Source organism: Ictidomys tridecemlineatus, chromosome 4, assembly GCF_052094955.1.
Source record: "Ictidomys tridecemlineatus isolate mIctTri1 chromosome 4, mIctTri1.hap1, whole genome shotgun sequence".
Classification (NCBI taxonomy): Eukaryota; Metazoa; Chordata; class Mammalia; order Rodentia; family Sciuridae; genus Ictidomys; species Ictidomys tridecemlineatus.
Genome location: NC_135480.1, coordinates 79,546,519 through 79,571,179, shown reverse-complemented (window position 1 = coordinate 79,571,179; position 24,661 = coordinate 79,546,519). Strand labels below are relative to the sequence as shown.

The following is a 24,661-nucleotide window of genomic DNA, read 5'->3' as shown; positions in this document are numbered from 1 at the left end:
TTAGATGAGGGATGAGAGTAAAACAGAAAGACTAGGATAATTCCAGGAATCTGAGTATCTAGAAGAATGAAATTGCCGTCAACTGAGATGTTACAATGGCTTCATAACATGTCTCCAGATTCCTTGATGTTTCTGTTTAAAGAGGAGGTACTTAATTTCCTTTCCTGTGAGTGTGAGCAGGACTTATTCATTGTAAGGAATAAGTAGAAGAAATGACGTACCACTTTAATCCTAGGGCATTTTTATGGCTGTATGCTTTTTTCTTTAAGGCTCACTTCCTTGGGTGCAGCCAGCTTCTGTGTTGTGAGGACACTAGAACAGTCCTAAGGGAAAGGTCCATGTTGCATGGAAGTGAGGCCTCCAAGCAACAGCCATAAATTTGTTATAAAGCAATAAATAACTAGTACTGGTGGGTAAAGTCACAGGAAGAGCAGTTTAGTGAGGATGAGGAGTTTAGAGCATAAGAGGTTTGAGGTGTCTGTTTAGACATCAAGTATAAACATCGAGTAGGCAATTATAGTCATATCTAGAATTTCTGAGAGATCTGCTCTGGATGTAGAAATTTGGGAGTTATCAGCATATATATAGTACTTAAAGCCATAGGGACTGAATGAGAATCTATGGGAGAGAGAGCGGGTGCGTGCACATGTGTATGAATGCACACTTGCATGTGCACATACACTTCAAAATGTTAACAATAATTTTTGGTGATGAAGTAATTTTTAATTTAAAAATATTTTCATGTTTTATGATTTTTCTACAATGAATAAGTATTATTTACCTTAAAAAAGGAATTTAAAATTTTTTGTCTAAATCCAAAGCACTGGTAGAAATGTTTAGGTACAGTTTCCTTAATCTTAAACTCTGAACTTTATTTCATAGGCCTTTAGGACTTCTGAAAGGTTTCTCATTGTGCGTATTTTCTCTACTTTAGAAATGAATACTTATTCTTCCCATTTTGTATCTACATTGTAGGTTAGAGGTTCAGGTGGCAATATTATTTTATATTTAAAGAAACTATTTGTACTTTTAAAAATTTGTCCATTGCCAAAATATAATTTTCTTTATTTTGTTATTATAATAAAAATCATGCAAGTTTATTACTTCATTCTTATGTTTTATATTTTCCAGATAAAGAAAAAGACACTCATGATCCCATTGTCCATTGTATTCTTGTTAACTTATTCACTTTTGGTATGGTTTCTTTCCTTCATTCCTATTTAACTTTTAAAAATATTGCTGCCACACTGAGAATGCATGGATTTTTTTTTACCCACTCAGCATATGATAAACTTTTTCTTGTTAGGTACTTCATAACCATAATTTAATGTCAGTGTGATACTTTACAAAGGGGATTGCTTTATTTGATTTAGCAGTTTCCTGATTTTGTACATTTAGTTCGTTTTCAATTTCAAAATTTGTAATATTTCAGTTAACATCTTTTTTACAGAAATCCTTATCTTCATCACTAGCTTGCCAGAAGTATAGTTACTAGAAAAAGCAATAAATATTTTAAGGATTTAATACATATTGTTAAATTGATATGATATTTATTTATTCTGTCTGTAACTGAGAATTCATGTTGATTTTTAGGTTAAGAAATTGAGGTTGAAAAAATTATCCGGTGACAAAAGAGAGTATAGAAACACTGCCTAACTTAAAATCTGTAAATATATACATATGACATAATATTGAATCAAGCTAGTGTTTCTTATTCATCTATAAATTCTCCACTTATGTGGTAGTTTAATATCTATTGCTTAAAAATATTTTATCTCATAAAGGCATTATTATATCTCACAAAAATATTTTATCTCATAAGGCATTATTAGTTTTTATTTATAGTAATTACAGAGCTGCCTGATTTAGTAGTTGGCCAAAAATTATAGTAGGACATTGGCAAATAATAGACTTTATGTGTAGTGTAAGTTGGATCATGTGATTTTTTTAACTACTTGGGGGAGAGTGTTCAGATTCATATGTTCTTAATTCTGTGAAAGCTTTTACCATATTGAATCTCTAAGTATTGTCTCCTCCACTAGTTTTTATTTCCTTCTGGCTGGCATAATATATTTTGTCCATGTTTGCATACTCAATCTTAGAGCACAATTTGGAACTCTGAAATTCTCAGAATTAATTATTATTAAATTAGTTCTAGTTTCTTGTCAAAGTTTTTTTTCTTTTCCCCTAGTTTTTTTTTAATTTGTTCCCTTGTTTTTTTCATGTTGTCTGTGTCTCATCGTCTCTTGCAGTACAGATCCGGTGTATTACAGTTTCTACCCTATAATCTTGTAGTGTCCCTGCAGGTTACTAATACCTTGCCTTTTAAGGGGGAGATCAGTGTTTACAGTGCCCAAATGCAAACAATATGTAGCCATAAATCAATCCAAAGTTGGCACCATATTCAAACCTGAAGTGTCCCATTTACTCTCATGACCATTGCCAATGGTAATATCTCTGCTAAAAAATTAAAGAGTAAATATAAGAAAACAATATTACTGCATTTTTTATACTATAAATCTATTCAGAACAAAAATGTAATTTAGTATTTTACTTTTAGTATTTCCTGGAGCTTCTAAAAGTTATAAAACACTAATTGACTCTATCAGTAGATCTTTTCCTTGAGTATCTAGGCTTAAAAAGACTTTACCATTTAAAGGTGTAACTTCTGGGATATGTGAGTATTTCTTAGATATTTGTAATTACATGCCTTTGAATTTATTCTTTAGATTTAAGAATGGTTTTGTACCATTCAAGCTAATAAAACTTGATTGTTTCAACTATTCTTAATTTATTTAGTTTAAGAAGTATGTGTTGCTTAGCATATCATGTTACTTCAATAAAGTAGACCAAAACTGGGAAAAAAGTCTTAGAGATTTTATTTTACTGCTTTTAAAAAATATAAGCACATGGCTAAAAATTAGTTAATGATGTGTCACATTGCACAGTTCCACTTTAATAGGAGAATCAAAACAATATGTGAATATGTACTTTTTGAATTTCTAACACTGTTAAGTATTTTTCTTTCAAATTGTTTCAACTTTTTAAAATTACCTCTTTTTATCTGTGACAAAGAACTCCTAGAATAATTAAATTTTATTAAGATTTTTAAATGTAAGGGTTGAAGCTAATGGATTTAAAGGACAGAAATATATATATATATATATATATATATATATATATATATATGAACAGCTATTTTTCACAGTAAGTTATGTTTATTGTTTCCTAAATAACATAGCATTGAGAAAAAAATGAATTTAAGAACTGGGAAAAAGTATGACCTTAGGGGATTATATTGTTGAACAAAGTTAAATAAACACTGTGTGTTTAAGAGTGATTAAAAGACCAATTAAGTTGTACATGAGAATCTGAGTGAACATTGTAATGCTAATTTTAAAAATGTTGATTCTGTGAATTACAGAACTAAAATTTAGAGATCATTTAACAATTCCAATAATTGTTAAATTCCAATATATTCTCTGATAATGACACTGAAAATAAACTTATTATTTAGAATTATATATATAATTGTATTAGCATATATATACAATTATATATATAAATTATGTGAAGAGCTGGGTATGGTGGCACACATCAGTGAATTGGGCAGCTAAGGCAGGAGAATTGCAAGTTTGAGGTCAGCCTCAGCAATTTAGAAAGGCCCTAAGCAACTTAGTGAGATTCTGTTTCCAAAAAAAAATAAAAAGGGCCTTGGACATTGCTCAGTGGTTAATCAATCTCTGGTACCAAATATAAACAAACAAACAAACAAACAAACAAACAAACAAACAAACAAATAAATAAATAAATAAAGTAATGAGAAAACTTAGCTTCTTTCTGACTTTTCATGGCTATTATTATTTCTTGGGCAGTGTACTTGCAATAACAGATTGTTCAGTTTTTGAAATATTGGCAGTGATAATCATCTTTTTTGACAAAAGTAAGAGAATTTATTACAGCACAGAATATACCGAACATAGTACATCATGGCCCTGGGAAGAACAAAAGTTAACATAATTGACAGTTTTTATAAGCTGAATTAATAAAAATAAACAAGCTCAAGAGGCATCAAGGACAATGGAGTACATTTAGGAATGAAAATAGTAATATATTTCTATTTGAAACTGAAGCTGATGCAACTGAGGATGGTTATTATGGGTTAAATGTTTCCCCTCCAGATCTCATATGTTGAAGTGTTGTCTCCACAACTTAAGGGTGTGAACTTATTTGGAAAAAGGGTTATAGAAGATGTAATCTGTGAATATGAGGCCATGCTGATAGGCTTGGTCCCTAATTCAATATGACTGGTGCCCTTACAAAAGGGTGAATTGGCAGACTATTATGAGAACATGAAGATGGCCATCTACAAGGCAAAAAGAGAGGCCTGGAACAGAGCCTTACTCCCACCACTCAGGAGGAACCAACCTTCTTAATACTTTCATTTCAGACTTTAAACCTCTAGAACTTTGAGACAATAAACTTTTGTTAAGTCACCCATTTTGTTGTACTTTGTTAGGGCAGTCCTAGTAAACTAATATGGTTTTGTAAGGTAAAGTATCAATTTACTTTGTATAATGAATAATAGAAAAGGATATAGGATTTATTCAAACAAAAGATTTATATCATTTATATTAATATATTTCTAGAGTAACTGTGTTAGCTTTTCACCACTGTGACCAAAATACCTGACAAGAACAACTTTGAAGAGGAAAATGTATTTGGGGTCATGGTTTCAGAGGTCACATTCTGTGATCAGCTGACTTCATTGCTCTAGGACCCACAGTGAGGCAGAATATCATTGCGAAGGGCAGACAGAAGAAGCTGCTCAGTTCATGGCAGCCAGGAAGTGGGGCCAGGGGACTGGGAACTAGATAAACCCTTCTAGGGAATGCCCCCTGTAACTTACTTCAATTCTCAAGCTATGACCTACCTCCCAGTAGCCCATTCAGCTGTCAGTGGATTAATCCACTGATGAGGACAGAGCTCTAACCACTGCCTAAAAGCCCCACCTCTGAGCCCCACCTCTGACCCTTGATGTACTGGGGATCATGCTTCCAATTCATGAACTTTCAGGAACATTCCAGATCCAAACCATTACAAAAACTAAAAGGTAGTACATAGCTCAATATTCCTACTGTGTGGGAAACACTTATTTTTCACTATGTACAGGTACATGCTATTCCAACTTTGATACTAGAGGTCATGAAGCAAGAAAATTCTACCAAATAATATATAGAGATTATCTGGAAGATTAGAGTTTTGTCCCAAAGACAAAAGTTGGGGAGTTTGAATTATAGAAAGCTCTTATTAATTTGGATACCAAGAATTTGTAACTTTGTATAATTTAGTGAATTTTACTTTCTTTACATTGGTTACATTAGAAATGATTTTAAAATAGACTATATTGAAGAATTTTCCACTGTCTGAAAGCATCATGTGTTAAAAACTGACATGCTGAATTCCAATTGTCACTAGGCTAATAGTGGCTGTCTAAACCCTAATCTCTCAATACACCCTTTCTCAAAACCTGTAGACTTAAAAAAGGAGCACAAGTAAACCATTCATGAGATTACTCCTTTAGCATTGCTAGTAGACCAATGATACCCCAAATTTTAAATTTTTTTTTTAATTTATATTACATATTTATTAAGGCAAGGAACTATATAGAAAAAAATACATTTGTTCTGCTTAAGGCATACTTGGGAATAAACCATTGTACAAATTATTGCATATCTGTAACCACAGTGCGTAACAGACTGTCTGCATAAAAAATGTAAAAGAAGTAAACCAGGCGTATTTATCTGACTTAGGTCATACAAAAATAGATTTTCCTTGTCAAAGTATGCAGCAGTTTGAGAACTTTGGCTTCCTCATTTGGTACCTTTAGAACTAAGACTCACCAAGCACCATCGCGTAGGCTATTAAAAAACACATTTTTTCTGTACCTGAATTTCTTCCTCTTCTTCTAACATAATAATGGCTTTTAGAAGGCAAAGAGAATACAAGGTAATCTTTATGCTTAATATGGCATGGAAACACAATTCAAGGGAATTCTGGTCTTCCCTCCCCCCACCCCCAACTCTCGGTTCTAATTTATACCCTGATATCCAAACTTCCAGTCACCCCTTGGCATTCAATTTTAAATTTTTTGTAGGAAGAGAAAGAATCAGCAAATTTCCAGAGTTCTGTTGCTCCTGCAATCATAGACAGTGGGCAGGGGATTCTTTGGAGAACAAGGGGAGCAGGAAACTAGGAAGAAATACAGTGGTCTTTCATAGAAGTAAAGTAAAAAAAATGTAAAAAATTAAAAATCAGCAATTCATAGCATTGAGGATGGAAAGGGAATGCGAAAGTGAGCAGTGCCGAAGCAGGCAGTCTTGGCAAAACATTTGTTTCTGCAGGAAGGAAATAAACAGCGGCGGAGACTCTGCTCAGACACCTGGCAGTGAGGGAAGAAGAAAGCAATGAGGAAAATTAGGTATTCTGCAAAAATGAAACAGAACTGGAAGACATGTCAGTTCCTCCTCTTCAATCCTAATTTACTCAACCGCATGTGTGAAAGAAACTGAACTTCACAATATGATCAGAAAGTAGGATTTTGGTGCACGAAGTGCTTGGAAACAGGAAAAGGTGTCAAACAAAATTAATTACGAGGTGACCAAGGGAGAGTGTAATGAAATGAAAATTTATTATGCCATTAAAAAAGACATCAGAAGGGCCAGAGACAAAGTGGTTAAAAATGGAAGATAGGCAAAGAAGATCCAACATGCATATGATTAGAATCCTTAATGAAGAGAAAACATTTGAACCAAACAATATTTGAAAATATTTCCAGGAAGACTTTTGGAAATAAGAAAAAACCTAAGTCAACATGTCAAAAGGGCCTACTGTGTTCCTGGGAAAACTGACTCAGAATAATCAGCTCCAAAGTGTCTCACAGTAAAACTTTGAAAACTCCTAGGCTTACCTCTTGCTAAAGGGACTCATTATCCTTGCTTTCCCTTTCTCTGCCTTGAGCAGCCCATCAGAAAACTATTTTTAGATTGTAAAGAACAATCCTTAGGCCTTTCAGCAAAAAACGGAAATTACTTCATGGTTGAAGAAATTAACCTGGCCTTAGACTTCTCAAGGGAAGCATACCAAAATCAAGGCAAGAATGGAATAATATTTTTAAGAGACTTAAGCATAGACAGTATGGGCCAAGGATTTTATATCTGGTTGTTCTTGAGATATCCAGGCTATAGAGAAACATACAGAAACTCAGGGACACTGCCCATGAGTCCTTTCAGAGGAATCTGTGGACTATAGTTTTCAATATGTGGTTCCTAGACCAGCAATATCTGCAACACATAGACACTGATGAGACAAGGGTATTATCAGGCCCAGCTTAGACCTATTGGGTCAGAGAGTTTGGGGTGCAGTACATCAGTTTGTGTTGTAGCAAGCACTATTGGTCATTCTCATGCACACTGTACAAGAGAATGAACTTCCAGCAAAGTGATAATGAGGAAACTGGCAGAAAACTGACAGTGAATATTGATATTGATTATAGATATTAATCTAATACATGATTAAAAATATGATTGGGAGAACATTATGTAAAGCAGCATATGTATTGCCAAAATGAAAAGAATACAACTAAAAAGGGAGAGGATAAGAAATAGGGACAGAAGAAAGTGGAGTAAGGTCATTGTTAAGTGAATGTCAGAAAATACCATCTCACCCTCTTATTTATTGGTGCATTCTAATTATACGTAACAGTGGGATTTGTTATAATATATTCATACATACACACAATAAAACAGTATAATTTGATCAATTTCATTCCCCAGTACCTTTCCCCTCCCTTCCTCTGATGCCTTTTTTCTAGTCTACTAGTCTTCCTTCTATTTTTTTTAATTTGTTCTAATTATACATGACAGTAGAATGCATTTTGACACATTGTACACAAATGGAGCACAACTTATCATTCCTCTGGCTGTACATGATGCAGAGTTACACCAGTAGTGTAATCATACATGTATATAGGGTATTTATATCTGTTTCATTCTACCATCCTTCCCATCCCCATAGCCTCAACCCTCCCCTCACTCCCCTCTGCACAATCCAAAGTTCCTTCATCATTCTTCCCTATCCCTTGTCCCCCACTATGGACCACCATCTGCTTATCAGAGAAAAAATTTGGCCCTTGGTTTTTTGGGATTGTCTTATTTCACTTAGCATGATGTTCTCTAGTTCCATCCATTTACCTGCAAATTCCATAATTTCATTTTTCTTTAGGCTTTGTAATATTCTATTGTGTATATGTACCACATTTTCTTTATCCGTTCATCTGCTGAAGGGCATTTTTATTGGTTCCATAGTTTAGCTATTGTGAATGAGCCACTATAAACATTGATGTGGCTGTGTCATTGTAGTATGCAAATTTGAAGACCTTTGTATAAACCAAGGAGTGGAATAACTGGGTCAAATGGTCGTTCTATTTTAAGTTTTCTGAGGAATCTCCATACAGCTTTCCAGATTGGTTGCACACATTTGCAGTCCCACCAGCAATGTATAAGTGTACCTTTTCCCCCCACATCCTCTCCAGCACTTATTATTGCTTATATTCTTGATAATTGCCATTCTGACTGGAGTAAGATGAAATCTTAGTGTAGTTTTGATTTGCATTTCTCTAATTGCTAGAGATGGTGAACATCTTTCTATATGTTTGTTGATCAGTTGTATTCCTTCTGAGAAGTGTCTGTTCAGGTCCTTTGTCTATTTATTGATTGGGTTAGTGGTCTTTTTGGTGTTCAGATTTTGAGTTCTTTATCTTAGAGGTTAGTGCTTTATCTCAGTGCATGTGATAAAGATATTTCTTAACGTCATTAATTATTTCCTTTGCTGAGAAGAAACTTTTTAAATTGAATCCATCCCATTTATTGATTCTTATTTTTACTTCTTTTACTTTAGGAATCTTGTTAAGGAGATAAGGTCCTAATCTGACATGATGAAGATTTGGGCCTACTTTTCTTTTATTAGGCGTAAGGTCTCTCTTCAAGTGCCTAAGTCTTTGAGTTGATTTTTGTGCAGGGTAAGATAGAGGTTTAATTTCATTTTGATGCTATTTCCAGTTTTCCCAGCACCATTTGTTGAATAAGTTATCTTTTCTCCTGTATGGTTTTGTTGCCTTTGTCTAGACTGATATAACTGTTTTTAAGTGGGTTTGTCTCTGTGTCTTCTACTTTGTACCATTGGTCTACATGTCTATTTTGGTGCTAATACCATGCCATTTTTGTTACTGTTGTTCTGTGGTACAGTTTAAGGTCCAGTATTATAATGCCTCCTGCTTCACTTTTGCTGTTAAGGATTAATTTGGCTACTCTGGGTCTCTTATTTTTCCAAATGAATTTCATGATTATTCTTTCTACTTCTATGAGGAATGTCATTGAGATTTTAATAGGAATTGCATTAAATCTGTATAACAGTTCTTGTAGTATCTCCATTTTGACAATATTAATTCTACCTATCCAAGAGCATGGGAGATCTTTCCATCTTCTAAGGTCTTTTTCCCTTTCTTTCTTTAGTGTTCTGTAGTTTTCATTGTAGAGGTCTTTCACCTCTCTTGTTAGATTGATTCCCAAGTATTTTACTCTTTTCTTTTTGAGGCTATTGTGAAATTCCGAATTTCTCGTGCTGTGGATTCATCGCTTATATATAGAAATGATTTGATTTATGGGTATTGATTTTATATCCTGCTGCTTTGCTGAATTCATTTATTAGTTCTAGAAATTTTCTGGTGGAATTTTTGGATCTTCTAAATATAGAATCATGTCGGCAGACCGTTTGAGTTCTTCTTTTCTTATTTGTATCCCTTTAATTTCTTTCATCTGATTGCCCTGGCTAGACTTTCAAGGAGTATATTGAATAGACATGATAAAAGAGGGCATCTTTTATTAGTTTTTAGAGGGAATGCTTTCAGTTTTTCTCCATTCAGAATGATGTTGACCTTGGGTTTAGCATAAATAACTTTTACAATGTTGAAGTGTTTTCCTACTATTCCTAGTTTTTCCAGTGTTTTGAACATGAAGGGGAGCTGTATTTTGTCAAATGCTTTTTCTCTGAATACTGAGATAATCATATGATTCTTTTCTGTAAGTCTATTGATATGATGTGTTATATTTATTGATTTCTGTATGTTGAACCAACCTTGCATCCCTGGGAAGAACCCCACTTGATCGTGGTGTACTATCTTTTGGATATATTTTTGTATTCAGTTTTCCATAATTTTATTGAGAATTTTTGCATCTATGTTCATCAGAGATATTGTTCTGAAGTTTTCTTTCTTTGATGAGTCTTTTTCTGGTTTTGGTATCAGGGTGATACTAGCTTCATAGAATGATTTTGGAAAGGTTCCCTTCTTTTCTATTTCATGGAATAATTTGAGGAGTACTGGTATTACTTCTTCTTTGAAAGTCTTGTAGAAATCAGCTGAGAATCCGTCTGGTCCTGGGCTTTTCTTGGTTAGTAGGCTTTTGATGGCATTGTGTGTTTTATTGCTTGAAACTTATCTGTTTATATTGTGTATGTCCTTTTGATTCAGTTTAGGTAGATCATATGTCTCTATAAATTTGTCGATGTCTTTTGAGATTTTCCATTTTATTGAAGTATAAAATTTCAATATAGTTTCTAAATATCTTCTGTATTTTGATAGTGTCAGTCATGATATTTCCTTTTTCATCACAAATTTTAGTAATCTGAGTTTTCTCTATCCTTCTTTTCATTAGTGTAGCTAAGGGCTTATCAATTTCTTTATTTTTTCAAAGAACCAACTTTGTTTTGTCAATTTTTTCAATTGTTTCTTTTGTTTCAGTTTCATTGATTTCAGGCCTGATTTTAATTATTTCCTGTTTTCTTTTACTTTTGGTGTAGATTTGTTCTTCTTTTTCTAGGGCTTTGAAATGTAATGTTAGGTCATTTATTTGTTGACTTTTTCTTCTTTTAAAGAGTGAGCTCAATGCAAGGAACTTTCCTCTTAGCATTGCCTTCATAGTGTCCCAGAAATTTTGGTATATGATGTATTGGTATTCTCATTTACCTTTAAGATTTTTTTTTCCTCCCTGATGTCAGAAGATACCAAAGCTGTCAAAAAAAAAAAGTGAAAATTAAAAGGAAGAAAAAAGGACATAATTGGTTAAGGTAGCCATTGGAATAACTCAATTAAATACAGAAATATGTGGCTGAGGCAGGAAAATCCAAGTTAAAATTTATCCTCAGCAACGGCGAGGTGCTAAGCAGCTCAGTGAGACCCTATCTCTAAATAAAATACAAAAAAAGGATGGGGACGTGGCTCAGTGGCCCAGTGACCCTAATTCAATTTCTGGTATCCACCCCCCCCCAAAAAAAAGAAAAATTTAAAAAAATGTAGTGAATCAACTTTCCTATGTACATATATGAATACACCACATGAATCTCAACATTTTATACATCCACAAGACTGGGATCCTATTTAAAATAAGATATATTCCATGTTTGTATAAATATATCAAAATAGATTCTATTATCATGTATAAACAGAACAAATAAAAAAGAAAAAACGTATTGCATCAATGGTAACTTGGTTGGTAATTATGATGTGAGTTTTTAAGAAAATATTCTCATTCTTTAAAAAAATTTTTTTGTAGTTTTAGATGGAATGGATGCCTTAATTTTATTTGTTTATTTTTATGTGGTGCCTAGGAGGGAACCCAGTGCCTCACATATGCTATGCGAGTTCTCTGCCATTGAGCTACAGTCCCAGCCCCAAATTCTCATTTTTAGGTTAATAGTGAAATAGCATGATATGTGTAGCCATTCCACTATTTTATAAAATGCTGTATGTGTTTGAGAGAAAAAGTAAATGTGGCAGAATGTTAAAAATTAATACACAGGAATACTATTTTTACAGATTTAATGTGTTTGGAATTATTCCAAAATAGTTCAAAAAAAAAAAAAAAAACAAACTTACAGTTAGCCATTCTCAGTTCAATTATTTGTTTAGGTACTGAAGTTATCCATTATGTAGAATTTTGATAAATATTTGGATAAAATAAACTTTCATTTCTGTATAATCTGTACTTAAGGCTGTCTGTTATCTCAACTGATTTGAATTTGTGAACTTTTAAAGGATAAGACAGACAATGGTGACTAGTGTTGAAATTGAAAGAAACAGATTGTGTTCTTTTTAGAATCATGTTGATGTTATAAGGGCAAGTTTTGACACTAAAATTTAAAATTTTGAAATGGCTTTGTTTTTCTTAAATTATTTAAAAACATAATTACTGTTTATATACAGCATGTAATTTGAAGCTAACCAGAGATGAAAACATTTGATTATTCCCATTTCTCATCCTATAATTTTTTCATTATTTACTATAAACCTCATATAGACAAAGTAGAAAAACTTTTGTATTGACTATGTAAGCATTTTGCTCTGTACTACAGAACTCAAACAGAAAATCAGCAAATGTCTATTTGTTTCTTTTTAATATATCAAAATGTAGGGAGCTAAGGTGAACTAACTCAGGGTGGAAATAGTAAAGATAAATACAAGTGGTATTTTCTAATATTTTAAATTAATTTCTACCAGCTAAATTTCCAACTTTAAACAGTAGTAAAGTACTGGTATTTTTTTTTTAAGATATGGATGTAATGAGGCCTTTGATAAATGAGCAGAATTCTGATGGGACATCAGATGAGGAACATGAGCAAGAGCTCCTGCCTGTTCAGAAGCATTACCAGCTTGATGGTCAAGAGGGCATTTCGTAAGTGTGATGGCTCACATGTCTCCCTTTTCTTTTAATTCATATTCTGTATCTTCTATAGGCAAGGCATTTGACCAGATACTACAGATGACAGAAAGATGAATAAGAGGTAGTCTTCACCTTCAAGGAGTTTATAGTCTATTTGGGAAAGAAAAAATAACATTTAAACCACTGAATAGTATATACGAATGACTATAATGATATATCAGTTGCTATGGGTGATGAGAGAAGGGAGATCTGATTGAGGCCACTTCTGCTATGGTTAGAATTAGATAGTGGAAGGCAGTAAACACTATCAAAGTGGGAGGTATAAAAAAAGGAAAACTGAAAGGTTTTTCAAAGCTTTTTTGATTCTTGATAATCATTTATAAGTTAATATTCTAATAATAATTTAATGATTAAACAAAACAACATGAAATTTGATCATAAGATTATATGCTGAGAAAAATTTAAAGCTTTTTTTGTTTAATAGTTTGAATTTTATGCTATTCTTCCTAGTTTCAATGCATTTCTTCTTAATCAAGAGATCTCCTTAAGTTGCCTCCTAGAAACTGTTTTTAGGCTAAATCTCTTAAATAATTCACAATATCCAAATATTAATTGTTAGCTTACCTGATCATACATATAACTGTAAAATTGTGTTTTGTTTATTTTAATTAACTTTCTCTTAGATTGATAATACTACACAAAATATGTTTAGTACATGATTACATAGTAGTGCCCATAAATTTCTGTCTTACAGCCTAATCTTCAACCTTGTTCTGAAAATCATAGCAGCTAAATATCTTATAAGAAAATTGCTGTTTCTTTATTAATTTCCCATGTGTAAACCACTTTCACTTAAATATCTCATTTAATCTCCACAATAACCCTGTCTTTTCCACTTTTAAGTAGCAAAGACAGAATGTGAATCACATGTAACTAGTAGTGAAATGGAAATGTTTATTTGGTTCATTACTTTGATTAATTTCCAGTTCTGATATAATAGTAAAATCATGATCATGTGATTTTAGTAGTTTTTCTTCTAAAACGTTTAACTCCTACAATTTTTACTTTTTCAGATTTTTACAAACTCTTATGCATCTTCTTAAAGGAAATATTGGAACTGGCCTTTTAGGACTTCCATTGGCAATAAAAAATGCAGGAATAGTGGTAAGTCTTATCTTTGTAAATATCCAGTTAAGATATAGTTGTCAGCAAAAATTAATGTAAGCTAACATCTAACCTCATCAAATATAACCTGGTCATGTAACATTTAACTGGTCATTTACCTGTTGTATTGATAAGATTACATGAACTATAATAGTGAGATATAACAGAAGCAAGAATTACTATTTTATTTCTACTTAATTACTTATTTGTAATATTTAATCAACTTCCTCCCCCCCAAAACATGACACAGATCTTTCCAGATATGCTAATATCTTATTATTATTTTGGATTTTATAGCAAAAAATAGAGCAGATTATTTGTGTCATGTAACTCAGAAGAAAGTATTTAGTTTTCAGCTTTAAAGAAAAATAATAAACAGAGTCACAGTCTCTTAAAACAGATATATAAATAGTATTGTTAGAGAAAATTATTGTAATTTCAGAGAGCTTTGATGGGGAGAATTCTTTTTGTAGTAATACAACAGTAGTTAGCTTTTAAAAAATTGAGTATTTTCTTTAAAAGTTTTAACTATCATCTTTTTCTGAGTTTGACTGTTTTGTGAACCCTAATTTTAAGTAACTAAATATTTCCAATTATAAAAATAAACTTTGGCATTAGTGTGGCAGTGACTGAATAATCTGGTCATCATTTTAATTTTAGTAAATAAATACTTGAAAATTTTGATATATCATTTTTAAAATAATCATTTGCTAATCAAAATTCCTAACAGATATAGAAAGGTTTCAGAAAGGAATCTGCAGTGGATTGCCTAAACCCTAGTTCAATATTGTGCTTCTTAGTCATTTAGATAATAATATGTAATTGCATGTATTATCAATGGTGGGACACTAGTAGTTGTAGACTTGCCATCTAATGTTAAATGTGATATTGTATTCCATTCTCCTATGCTGCATATCTATACATTCATTGGTTTAAGGAATCAAGTCCATAAAGATGGAATTGTACACATGGTTGTCTTAAATATTACTTTACGTTCTTTCTATATCAAGTATCTTAATTTTCCATTATGCATATGACTTTGTTTTGTCCAATGAGTGGTTTTTCAGTTTAAGCAAGTCCCATTAACTCATTGCTTATAAGATTTCTCAACTTTTTAAAACTTAAAATGTTTAAGCTCTCTAAATTTCCTCTCCCACAGCTTGGACCAATCAGCCTTGTGTTTATAGGAATTATTTCTGTTCACTGTATGCACATATTGGTACGTTGCAGTCACTTTCTATGTCAGAGGTAAATGTGGATTTGTTAAGTCTATTTAATTTATTTTAAAGCTATGTATTTAGAGTCCAGATCATTTCATATTTATACTATGCTTTGAAACCAGAAGTTATATTCTCTTTAATTTGTTTTAAAGACAAATCTAAGATAACAAAATATGGAAAAAGGTAGCATTTTACATGATGTAAGTGCTGTCAGAATGTGTTTACAGTCATGCCTTGATATCTTCAGGGAATTGGTTCCAGGATCCCCATTAACACCAAAATCTGCAGATACTTAAGTTCCTCATATAAAATGACATAGTACTTGCATGTTAATTAATACCTAATACAATTTAAATAGCATGAAAATAGTTGTACAGTATTGTTTGAAGAATAATGACAAGAAGAAGTCTTTATTACAGATGCATTTTTCCATGTATCTTTCATGCATAATGCATGGGTAAGGAATGAATGGCTGTAGAGGGCTGACTGAACCTATCTTATTAATGAAATATGTTCTTCTTAGTGAATGAGTTCTTTTATTTAGTATAAATGGAAATAATCAGGAAAGATATAAAGACAAAATGGAGATAGCACAATGGTCTTCAGTTTTTAATAATTCAAATTTCAGGTCCAGTACCTCTTGTGCACATCACAGCACTGATGTGTAGGTTTGTAGATAGTCAAGAAGGTCATGTATGCTTCTTAAATTTTTTTGTATCATGAAATGCTTCTACTGGACAATAAAGCAATTTTTTGAAATTAATATCTTCTAGTATACCAGTATTCTAGTCTTGACTTGCTGGTTATTATTGTTGTTAAGTGTTCTTTAAAGTGGCTGAGTTATTTATGATGTTCAGATAATAAGGCATACTAAAAAAAGAGAGTGGAAGAGACTGGAGAAATAATTCCCACCTCATGGAGCTATATTGAAGATTAAATGAGATAGTTTATGTGAAAATATACTATAAAGCTCTATACAGATATATATTATTAAATAATGTTCTAAAAGTGTAATAATTTAGATATGTACAATATAGTTCATGTTTTTAAGTATTTGAAACATTTAAATTAGCAAAGTACTAATATGTTTTCTGAATTCTACTGATACACACACACACACACACACACACACACACACACACACAAGCTCTGTCTCTCTTTCTGTCTCTCTCTTTAGCAGTAGATGAAAACTTATTTGCTGGAGAAAAGGACAGATCAGATTTTAAAATTTCATGAGGTGTGTTTATGAGTATGCAGATTTTCAAATTTTGAAAATCCTATCATGCATAGCCTTACATTTATTAATTCCCATTTATTTGATGTTCTTTGTAAGGAATGGTTTATGGACCAACTTAATATTTTTCTTCTTCCTGTGTCTGCATGTCATTGGATTATAGGTTTAAAAAGTCAACATTAGGTTATAGTGACACTGTGAGTTTCGCTATGGAAGTGAGTCCTTGGAGTTGTCTTCAGAAGCAAGCAGCATGGGGACGGTAAGTACTTGCTATGCTTTTAGTGTCTAGTTGTTGAAATTATATTCATGTGTAAGTATTTCAGTCTGATAAAATACATAAACAAAAGTATAATAAAAGTTAAGGGATCAAATAACCTTTAGAGTTAGATATGGGTCAAATCTCAACTCTACTATTTTCCGTTTTATGGCCTTGGTCTAATTATTCATATCTTTGGTTTGGCTTTTCACTATGAAGTGAACTTATGATAATACTTTACAGAATTATTGTAGTAGATTAAATAAAATTTTATTTACAAAGCATCAAGCCAGCCAATGACATAATCATGTTCAATAATTTTTCAACAAAGGAAAAAAAAAGGAGAAAAATATGACAACCTCATTATTTCAAATAAAGCTGTGCATAAGTCATCTCATGTTTGGGTACATTTTAACATAAACTTATTTTATTGTCTTATTATTTAAATGTAACCATTGGTGGACACAGTGAATATAAGCTAGATGAATATAGGAATAGAGTAAGGAAGTGTAAGTGATCAACAGAGTGCTAACTATGGTACCAATGAGTCATGGGAATTATCAGAAAAGAAAAAGCAATGTTAGTAGAGTAGCTTGTGGTTTAAGGTAGCCTTTCTGGAGATTTTCTGGAAGTTAGATTTGTTTATGAATTCTCAGTGTTCCTAATTTACAAGTGGAAGGAAGAAACAATCTAACAATCTAGGAACTTGCCTCCAGAAGCTAGAATACCAAATAAATCTTTCTTTTGGCCCAGGCTAGAGACAAGTTTTCCCCCCTGTTCTATGAAGAATGGCTTTTAGATAGAAGTGGCTGAAATGATTGTTGGTGGTACACTAAAATAAAAGGTGGATGAAAAGATATTAATGGAATACTTAAAACACTTCTAATGTAATTCATGATAGAAAAGAAACTTGAAATCATTTCATGGTTACAATTCATGGTTACAAGATAAATTATAAATAAGATCCCTGAAGAGCCATGGAGAATGGGAGTTGCAATGAAAACATGCAAGGACCTTCTAGTTTTAGATGGAAGAAGAAAAATATAGATTTTTAAAAACATATTGTTAACATTGACGGTCAGAGAAGAGACTGTAATGAATTAATAAGTGCATGCTATAGTAATCACTCATTATTTCTAGACCAAAAATGAAATATGGGGTATAAATTAACAATATGTAGGTAAATTTATAACTTGAAAACTCCCAATAATACCCACTTTGCTTAATGTCTCTGGTAATATTCTTTCCCAAATTGTGTATACTATTTATAAAGTAAAACTTTCTAGAGCATCTCACTAAATAATAAGAATGGAGAAAAGTTACTGGAAAGGTTTCTTATGTTATTACTTAGAGCTCTATTCCTAATCCTCTTACATTCTGTATTCTTATTAGTAATTTGGATAGTAACAAGCATGTTCATCATATTTTCAAATGATGTGAAGTTAGAAACGGTGGGCCATACTCTAGGTTAATCTGAGAAAGATCTTGAGAAGTAGGAGAGATGGGCTTAATTTGAAAGATAAATATTTTTCATGAAATCATTTTATAAGTAGATTTCCTTAAAAATTTAAATTTCAGAAACAGGTAATGATATAACAATATTGGGCTTTTAACTTAATTTCCATCAAACTGTATAGTAATTCTAGTGATATACTGATAGTAAATAAATGATCTGTGTAGGAAATAAATATTTGATTTTTTAATTTAAAGAGGTAAAATATATAAAATATTTTAAAAGAGAGATTAACATATATTAAGTTTTCACTAGCTTTTACTGATGCTTATTTGTGGATATCTCTTTTAGGAGTATGGTTGACTTTTTTTTGGTGATAACACAGCTGGGATTCTGCAGTGTTTATATTGTCTTTTTAGCTGAAAATGTGAAACAAGTGAGTATTTTTCTTCAGTTAGTGAACTTTAATGTCCTACTAGTAGCATCATATTTCTTCTATAGGAGCCATGGTTGAATATGAAAATGTATTCTTTTCATAAATTATCATTTGTAAATTTTTCTGTAGTCTTCTGTTTTGCAATTTGGATTTTTGCTATTGTTGATTGTTTTAGTCAGCTTTTTCACTGCTGTGACTAAAACACCTAACAAGAACAATTTTATAGGAGGAAGAGTTTATTTGGGGGCTCATGGTTTCAGAGGTCTCAGTCCATAGACAGTTGGCTCCATTCCTTAGGGCTCAAGGTGAGGCAGAACATCATAGTGGAGAGAAGAAGCTCACATGATGATCAGGAAGCAGAGAAAGAAGCCTCACTCACCAGATACAAAATATATACCCAAGCCACCCCCCCACCCCAGCCCCCACTCCCGTGACCTACCTCCTTCAGTCACACTCACTGACAGTTACCACTTGTTTAATCCCTATCAGAGGATTAATTCACTGATTAGGTTAAGGCTCACATAACCCAATCATTTCTCCTCTAAAACTTCTTGCATTGTCTCACACATAAGTTTTTTTTGGGGGGGAACCTAATATCTAAACCATAACATTGATACTGCTGTTCTTGTCATAATATCAGTAATGCCTGTTCTTTCAAATCAAAATATGATATGATTTTCTGATTCTTAGTTACTTCTAACATATCTCAAAAGCATATCCATAGATACTTTTGGAGCATATTCTTTATGTTCATGTTCTGTAAAGAGTGTACAAGGTTTTAACCAGCAGCCTAACAAAGGAGGTTGAAAACTCAGCATTCATTTCTGTTTTAGTCAGCTTTTTTGCTGCTGTGACTAAAAGATCTGACCACTCAATTAATCCCACTAGGGATTGATTCACTGATTAGTTTAAGGCTCTCACAATCTAGTCATTTCCCTCTCTGAATACTCTCACATTGTCTTACATGTGAGGTTTTGGGGGACACCATGTGTAAATCATAACAATTACTGAAATGCAGTAATTATGCCATTGTTTAAAAAGACACTCTGTCTAAAAATGTGTATTTTTCTGTAATTCTCCCTATAGTATAAAGGTTTAAGAGGAAGTGGCTTATAGCCTTCATGTAGAGATTGTCTATTTAAATAAACATGCAAATCACTGAAATAAAAATTCCTACCAGAACAATGCTAAAGCACATTTATTTTTTTATTAGAAGATTCTAGTTATTTGTGGTAGTTGGGTACATTTTGAGAAAATCATATATGTATGGAGTTTTATTTACGTCATTTCAGTCCCTGTTCCCTCCCACTTTTTCTCCTTTCCTGCCTCCTCCTATTCTCCTTCCTTTACTCTACAGATCTTTCTTTCCCTTATTTATTTATTTTTGATTATTGCCAAAGTACATCCATTCATGATTGATGTTATGTTACCCCTGCTGTACTTTAATCATTTTTCATTCAATAACTTTTATTATTATCTATGTATAGTACAATAAGCATTGCATGTAGTAATATGTAGAAGTGCATTTTTATGCAAATGATGATACAGTTATATTTTCTAAAGAATCTTTATGTACATACAAATTTATAATTCACTTTTTCTAAGTATAAAGTATACTTTGTTTTATATTAAGAGCAAGAATTTGCAAACTTTTTCTGTAAAGAATCATATAATAAGGATTTTTCACTTTGCACATCATGTGGTCTCCATTGCAACTACTTAACCTTTGACAACAATATATAAAGAAATATATATGTATTCCAGTAAAGTTTTATTTGAAAAATAGGTAGTAAGCCAAATTTGTCTGTAGGCTGTAGTTTGCTAAACTCTGATTTTGATTATCCGTGTATATTATATTCAAGCCACAAGTTTAGTTGTTCAATGTTGAAAAACCAAATGGAGCTCTCTTATAGAAATGACATAGTTTTCTTTAAAAGGTCCCAGTTATTTAATAACTAGAATTTGGATCTCTAGAGAAGTGTTTTGCCCAGGATATCACTTTTCAGTATTTACTGAAGTTTTATTTATATTTGGAAGAGTTCTTAACTTGGCTTTCAGTGTTAGCTGTTCTGTGAAACCTTTAGCTATTTCTCCATGCCATCCCTTTCTCCATCTTTTGCTAGAATTTATTGATTTTTTTTCTTCTGGCCTCTATAACACTTTAAAAATAGCCTTAATCACATTAAAGTTAATTTATAAATTATTTTTTACCACTAGACTGAAAGCCCCATTAGGAAAAGGACCACTGTACTTGTTGTGTTTATCTCTGTAAACTATCTTGTAAGAGTACCTGGTTTCTAGGTACCAATATGGTCATTGGATTGGAAGGGGAATAAACTCACAACAGAGTGAGAGGGATTTTGAAATTTTCCTTCTCTTTATTTTTTAAACCTAGTGTTGTACCTGTTTTTTTGAGCATATGTTCAATAAAATTTTGTTGACTGAAAGGGTTTAGCCCTTCTGTTTGATTTTTCCCATTGATAGTGTCTGCACCACTTATTTTCATCTTTACTCATATATTCTTCACTCCATTTTCTTTGTCAACTCTTTTCTTTCAGTCCATCCATGACTGTTTTAGCTTAGTTTATTACTAAGCTAGTTCTTCCTGCATCTATAAAAAGAATGGTGTCAAGACAGTGGTGTTGTGACTGCTAGCAGTTTTAATAGGAGGGTAATCTTAGATGTTGTCTCTACTTGAGAGCTCTAATAAATCATGTAGTTTGTTTTTTTGGCCTCATTTTACTATTTATTTTTTTCAAATATCCTGCTTCCAGGCTATTTATTCTCTCCTCTCTTTTCCTTGATACTTTCGAATAATTAAGTTCTTATGAAACAAATTTTCTGGAAGATAAGTATGTAATATAAATCATTGCTGTTCCTTTAGATATTGTAGTTATAAAATAATGAGTGAAAGACTAGTGAAAGGAAGCAGAAATAAGAGATGTGGATAATATAGAAAAGACCAATAGCAATTGGAGTTAATTAGAATTCTGTTTATACTCATTTGTTTACCAAAATAAAGTGTCAGTGTTTTCATTAGCATTACTCACTCTAAATGATATGCATTAGATGTTACAAGTATTTAAGTTCAGAAATTGCTTATTCTTAGGACTCCTCATTCATCATGAGGCCATTTAAATTCAGAACTGATAACTCATCTTACCAATCATTTACATAGAATATTATGGGAATAATACCTTTCTAGGATTGTACAACATGATAGCACTATATATTTTCTAATATCTCCTAAGAGTCACCAGCAAGCTGTTTGAATCTAGGAATAATGTTGATAATGCCTTGCAATTTTATATTTATAAGCGATGATGGCATATAATCTCTGCAATGGCTCTGTAAAGTATTATGCTTTTTTTCTCTTCTTTTTATTTTGTACTAGGGATTGAACCCAGAGACACTTAATCACTCAGCCACATCCCCAGCACGTTTTTATATTTTACTTACAGACAGGGTCTTACTAAGTTGCTTAGGAACTCACTAAGTTGCTGAGGCTGGCTTTGAACTTGCAATCCTCTTGCCTCAGCCTTCCTAACCACTGGGATTATAGGCATCCACCACCATGCCTGACTGTATTATGCTCATTTTATGAAGAAATCTCACAAAACATGAGTAATATGCTCCAAGTTATGTGGAATTAGTTTGAAACCTAGGTGTCTGCCTGAGTTGCCACCCAATATATTATTTGCTTATCTCTGGACAGGATATTTTCAGATATTAAGGGTATGTTTATGTATGTGTATGTGACATGAATAGTGGAAAAAATGGAGACAGTAAATGTCTAGAAGCTTTGGGTGGCTTTCTTCTATGAAATATTATAGGTTTCTTCCAAAATTGAATAGAAAAGTTTAACTTATTTGTACATTTTCTAAGAAGATACATAGAAAACATGTTGCTCTAGGAGGCAGAGAGAACACCTGCTGTGGATAGAAAGGTGAAACTCTTTTGGAGGCATTAAGAGCAGCATGGAAAAAGACAAAAAGGCTTTAGAAAATAGATGAAATTAATAATGAACACATCACTGGGCAGAGTAGGTAGATGGTCACCAAAGCAGCATGAGATTAGAGATTTTCATTATCTCTCAAGAGGTGTTCTTTTACATTTGATAGCAGTATACAATAGTGCACATACTGGTTAATTAAACCTTACCAATTATTACTGCTATTATCATTAAAAGCTGCCTTAATGTACATGAAATTGAAGGTGCAATATTTCATTAACACAAAGAAATAAGGGTTTCATTGCCATCCAGATATGGAAACCTGCTCTCTAGCTGCCACACAGCTGCTGCTGTTCTCATTAAGCCATTATGGATCGTCAGTAGAGAAAAATAACCCTAGTGCTTTTGACTGTAGGTCATCATGGTTCTAATCACTCTTCCCTTATTGATTTAGATACTCTAGAAAATTTCAAATAGATACAATAGTGTACATGGATATGGAGATTGAGGAAGAAATATTATAGTAAAAGGGAAAAATGTAGTGGTACCAGATTCATGGACTATAGTCAGAAGATGTGAGTTCGTATCCTTACTCTCAGTTTTAACTCACTTACTAAACAAGATCCCCTTATTTTTGGCCAACCCTCTGTTTCCTTGTTTGTAAAACAGGAGTAGTAACAAAATTTACCCTTGTTCCTCATAAACTTATTGTGAGGCTTAGATGACACAGAAGGTTTGTGAAAGCCTTTGTGAAATGTAAAACAGTATTCAAATGTAGGGAATTATTTAATACTGGATTTAGTTTACTAAAAAACATAATCTGCTTTTGGAATTTTAATCATAAAATTACTGAGTCATTGAAAGTTAACAAGTAGTGGGTTTTTAGTAAATTTGATCTCTAAATGAATAAAACTGAATTTAGTAATTTTATTTTATAATATTTATTCCAGTGTTTTACATTTTGGTAAACATGTGAGACCATAGGAAGTCCTATTAGCCCATCTCTGTCTCTAGAGGGCACCAAAGGACTCAAATGTTTACCTGAATCTTGCTCTAGGTATGTATCTACATTTTTTATTGTATTTTTTTAATCCTGAGAAATTTCATAACCATCTTTCTGCCAGAGAATGCTAAATTTTTATTAGATATTGTGATAGAGCTAATTTTTAAATTTCTAAGCACCTAATAATTCAAACATCCCTTTAAAATTTTGTTTATGTAACTGCCATTCTCTTACCAGGAATTTTTGTTAGAGTTGAACTTGATCATTACATAATCCAATTATCAGAAGTATTGCTTTGATAAGTGCTTGACTTAAGATTTGGTTACTGAGAAAATTAAGCCAACAATTGAATATCTTCTTAAAAGCCAAGTATTGTAAATTAATAATTTTGGTTCAATTTCAAATTATAAAACATAAAATATAAAGTTTTCATGGCCAGTTACATGAAATGATGAGCAGTGCATTTCTTAAATGGTGCATGGTATAATTTGAGGGTTTGTTAGGTCAGTGTGAATTATAAAATGCCTATGTAGCTTAAAAATCTACTAAATTCCCTACCATCTAAGATGACATGTGTGTTTGTAGTGATTAATTAAACAATTCTTATCATGGATTTTAAGTATAAAAGTAGAGTAAAAGGAACATGAATTATGAGCCATATCAGATTTTTGTTTTAAGTGTCTGATTTGTTTGCCCCTTAATATTAAGTACCTTTCAAGAAAGATGTCAGAGTAGAGGTGGGTAGCTTTTTGGACATAGTACCCTTCTTCAGGTAGTACTATTTTGGTCAGGTTAATATCTAGGCTTGAGTTTGCATCCTAGGACCACCACTCATTGGCTCGATACTATGCAAGTTTTTTCTTTCCCCTTCTGCAAACCTCAGTTTTATCTAGTTTGAATTGAAATTAATATTGTAACCCACTTCTGAGAATCATTTGGAAGATTAAATGAGATGTTTAAAAAGCTTTTAGTTCAGTACCTGATACATAGAAAGCACTAAAAAAATGCTAGCTGTTACTATTATAGGATCTGTTTCTTAAGAATATAACCTGATGCTTGACGATATCAGTGTGTTCAAAGGAGGTTTGGTTGCAAGTAATTTTTCATTGGTATTTAAATGATAGTCTGATTTGCCTGTGCTATAAGTTTTGAAGATTGTTTCTAAAT

At 32.3% G+C, this 24,661-nt stretch overlaps 1 protein-coding gene across 4 annotated transcripts in view; it reads left to right on the top strand.

Moving 5' to 3' along the window:
• Window positions 1-24,661, top strand: part of Slc36a4 (solute carrier family 36 member 4) — a 101,305-nt gene that overhangs the window by 54,815 nt on the left and 21,829 nt on the right. For 3 of the 4 annotated variants that reach the window (XM_005337194.4, XM_078046862.1, XM_078046864.1), the window contains 5 exons: window positions 12,665-12,788; window positions 13,850-13,940; window positions 15,100-15,188; window positions 16,558-16,653; window positions 18,455-18,539. In XM_005337194.4, the coding sequence (XP_005337251.1) occupies window positions 12,667-12,788; window positions 13,850-13,940; window positions 15,100-15,188; window positions 16,558-16,653; window positions 18,455-18,539 (483 nt within the window). In that variant the 5' untranslated portion in view covers window positions 12,665-12,666. Of the gene's footprint in view, window positions 1-12,664; window positions 12,789-13,849; window positions 13,941-15,099; window positions 15,189-16,557; window positions 16,654-18,454; window positions 18,540-24,661 lie in introns of those variants that run through there. The other variant, XM_013363706.3, reaches the window with a different exon arrangement.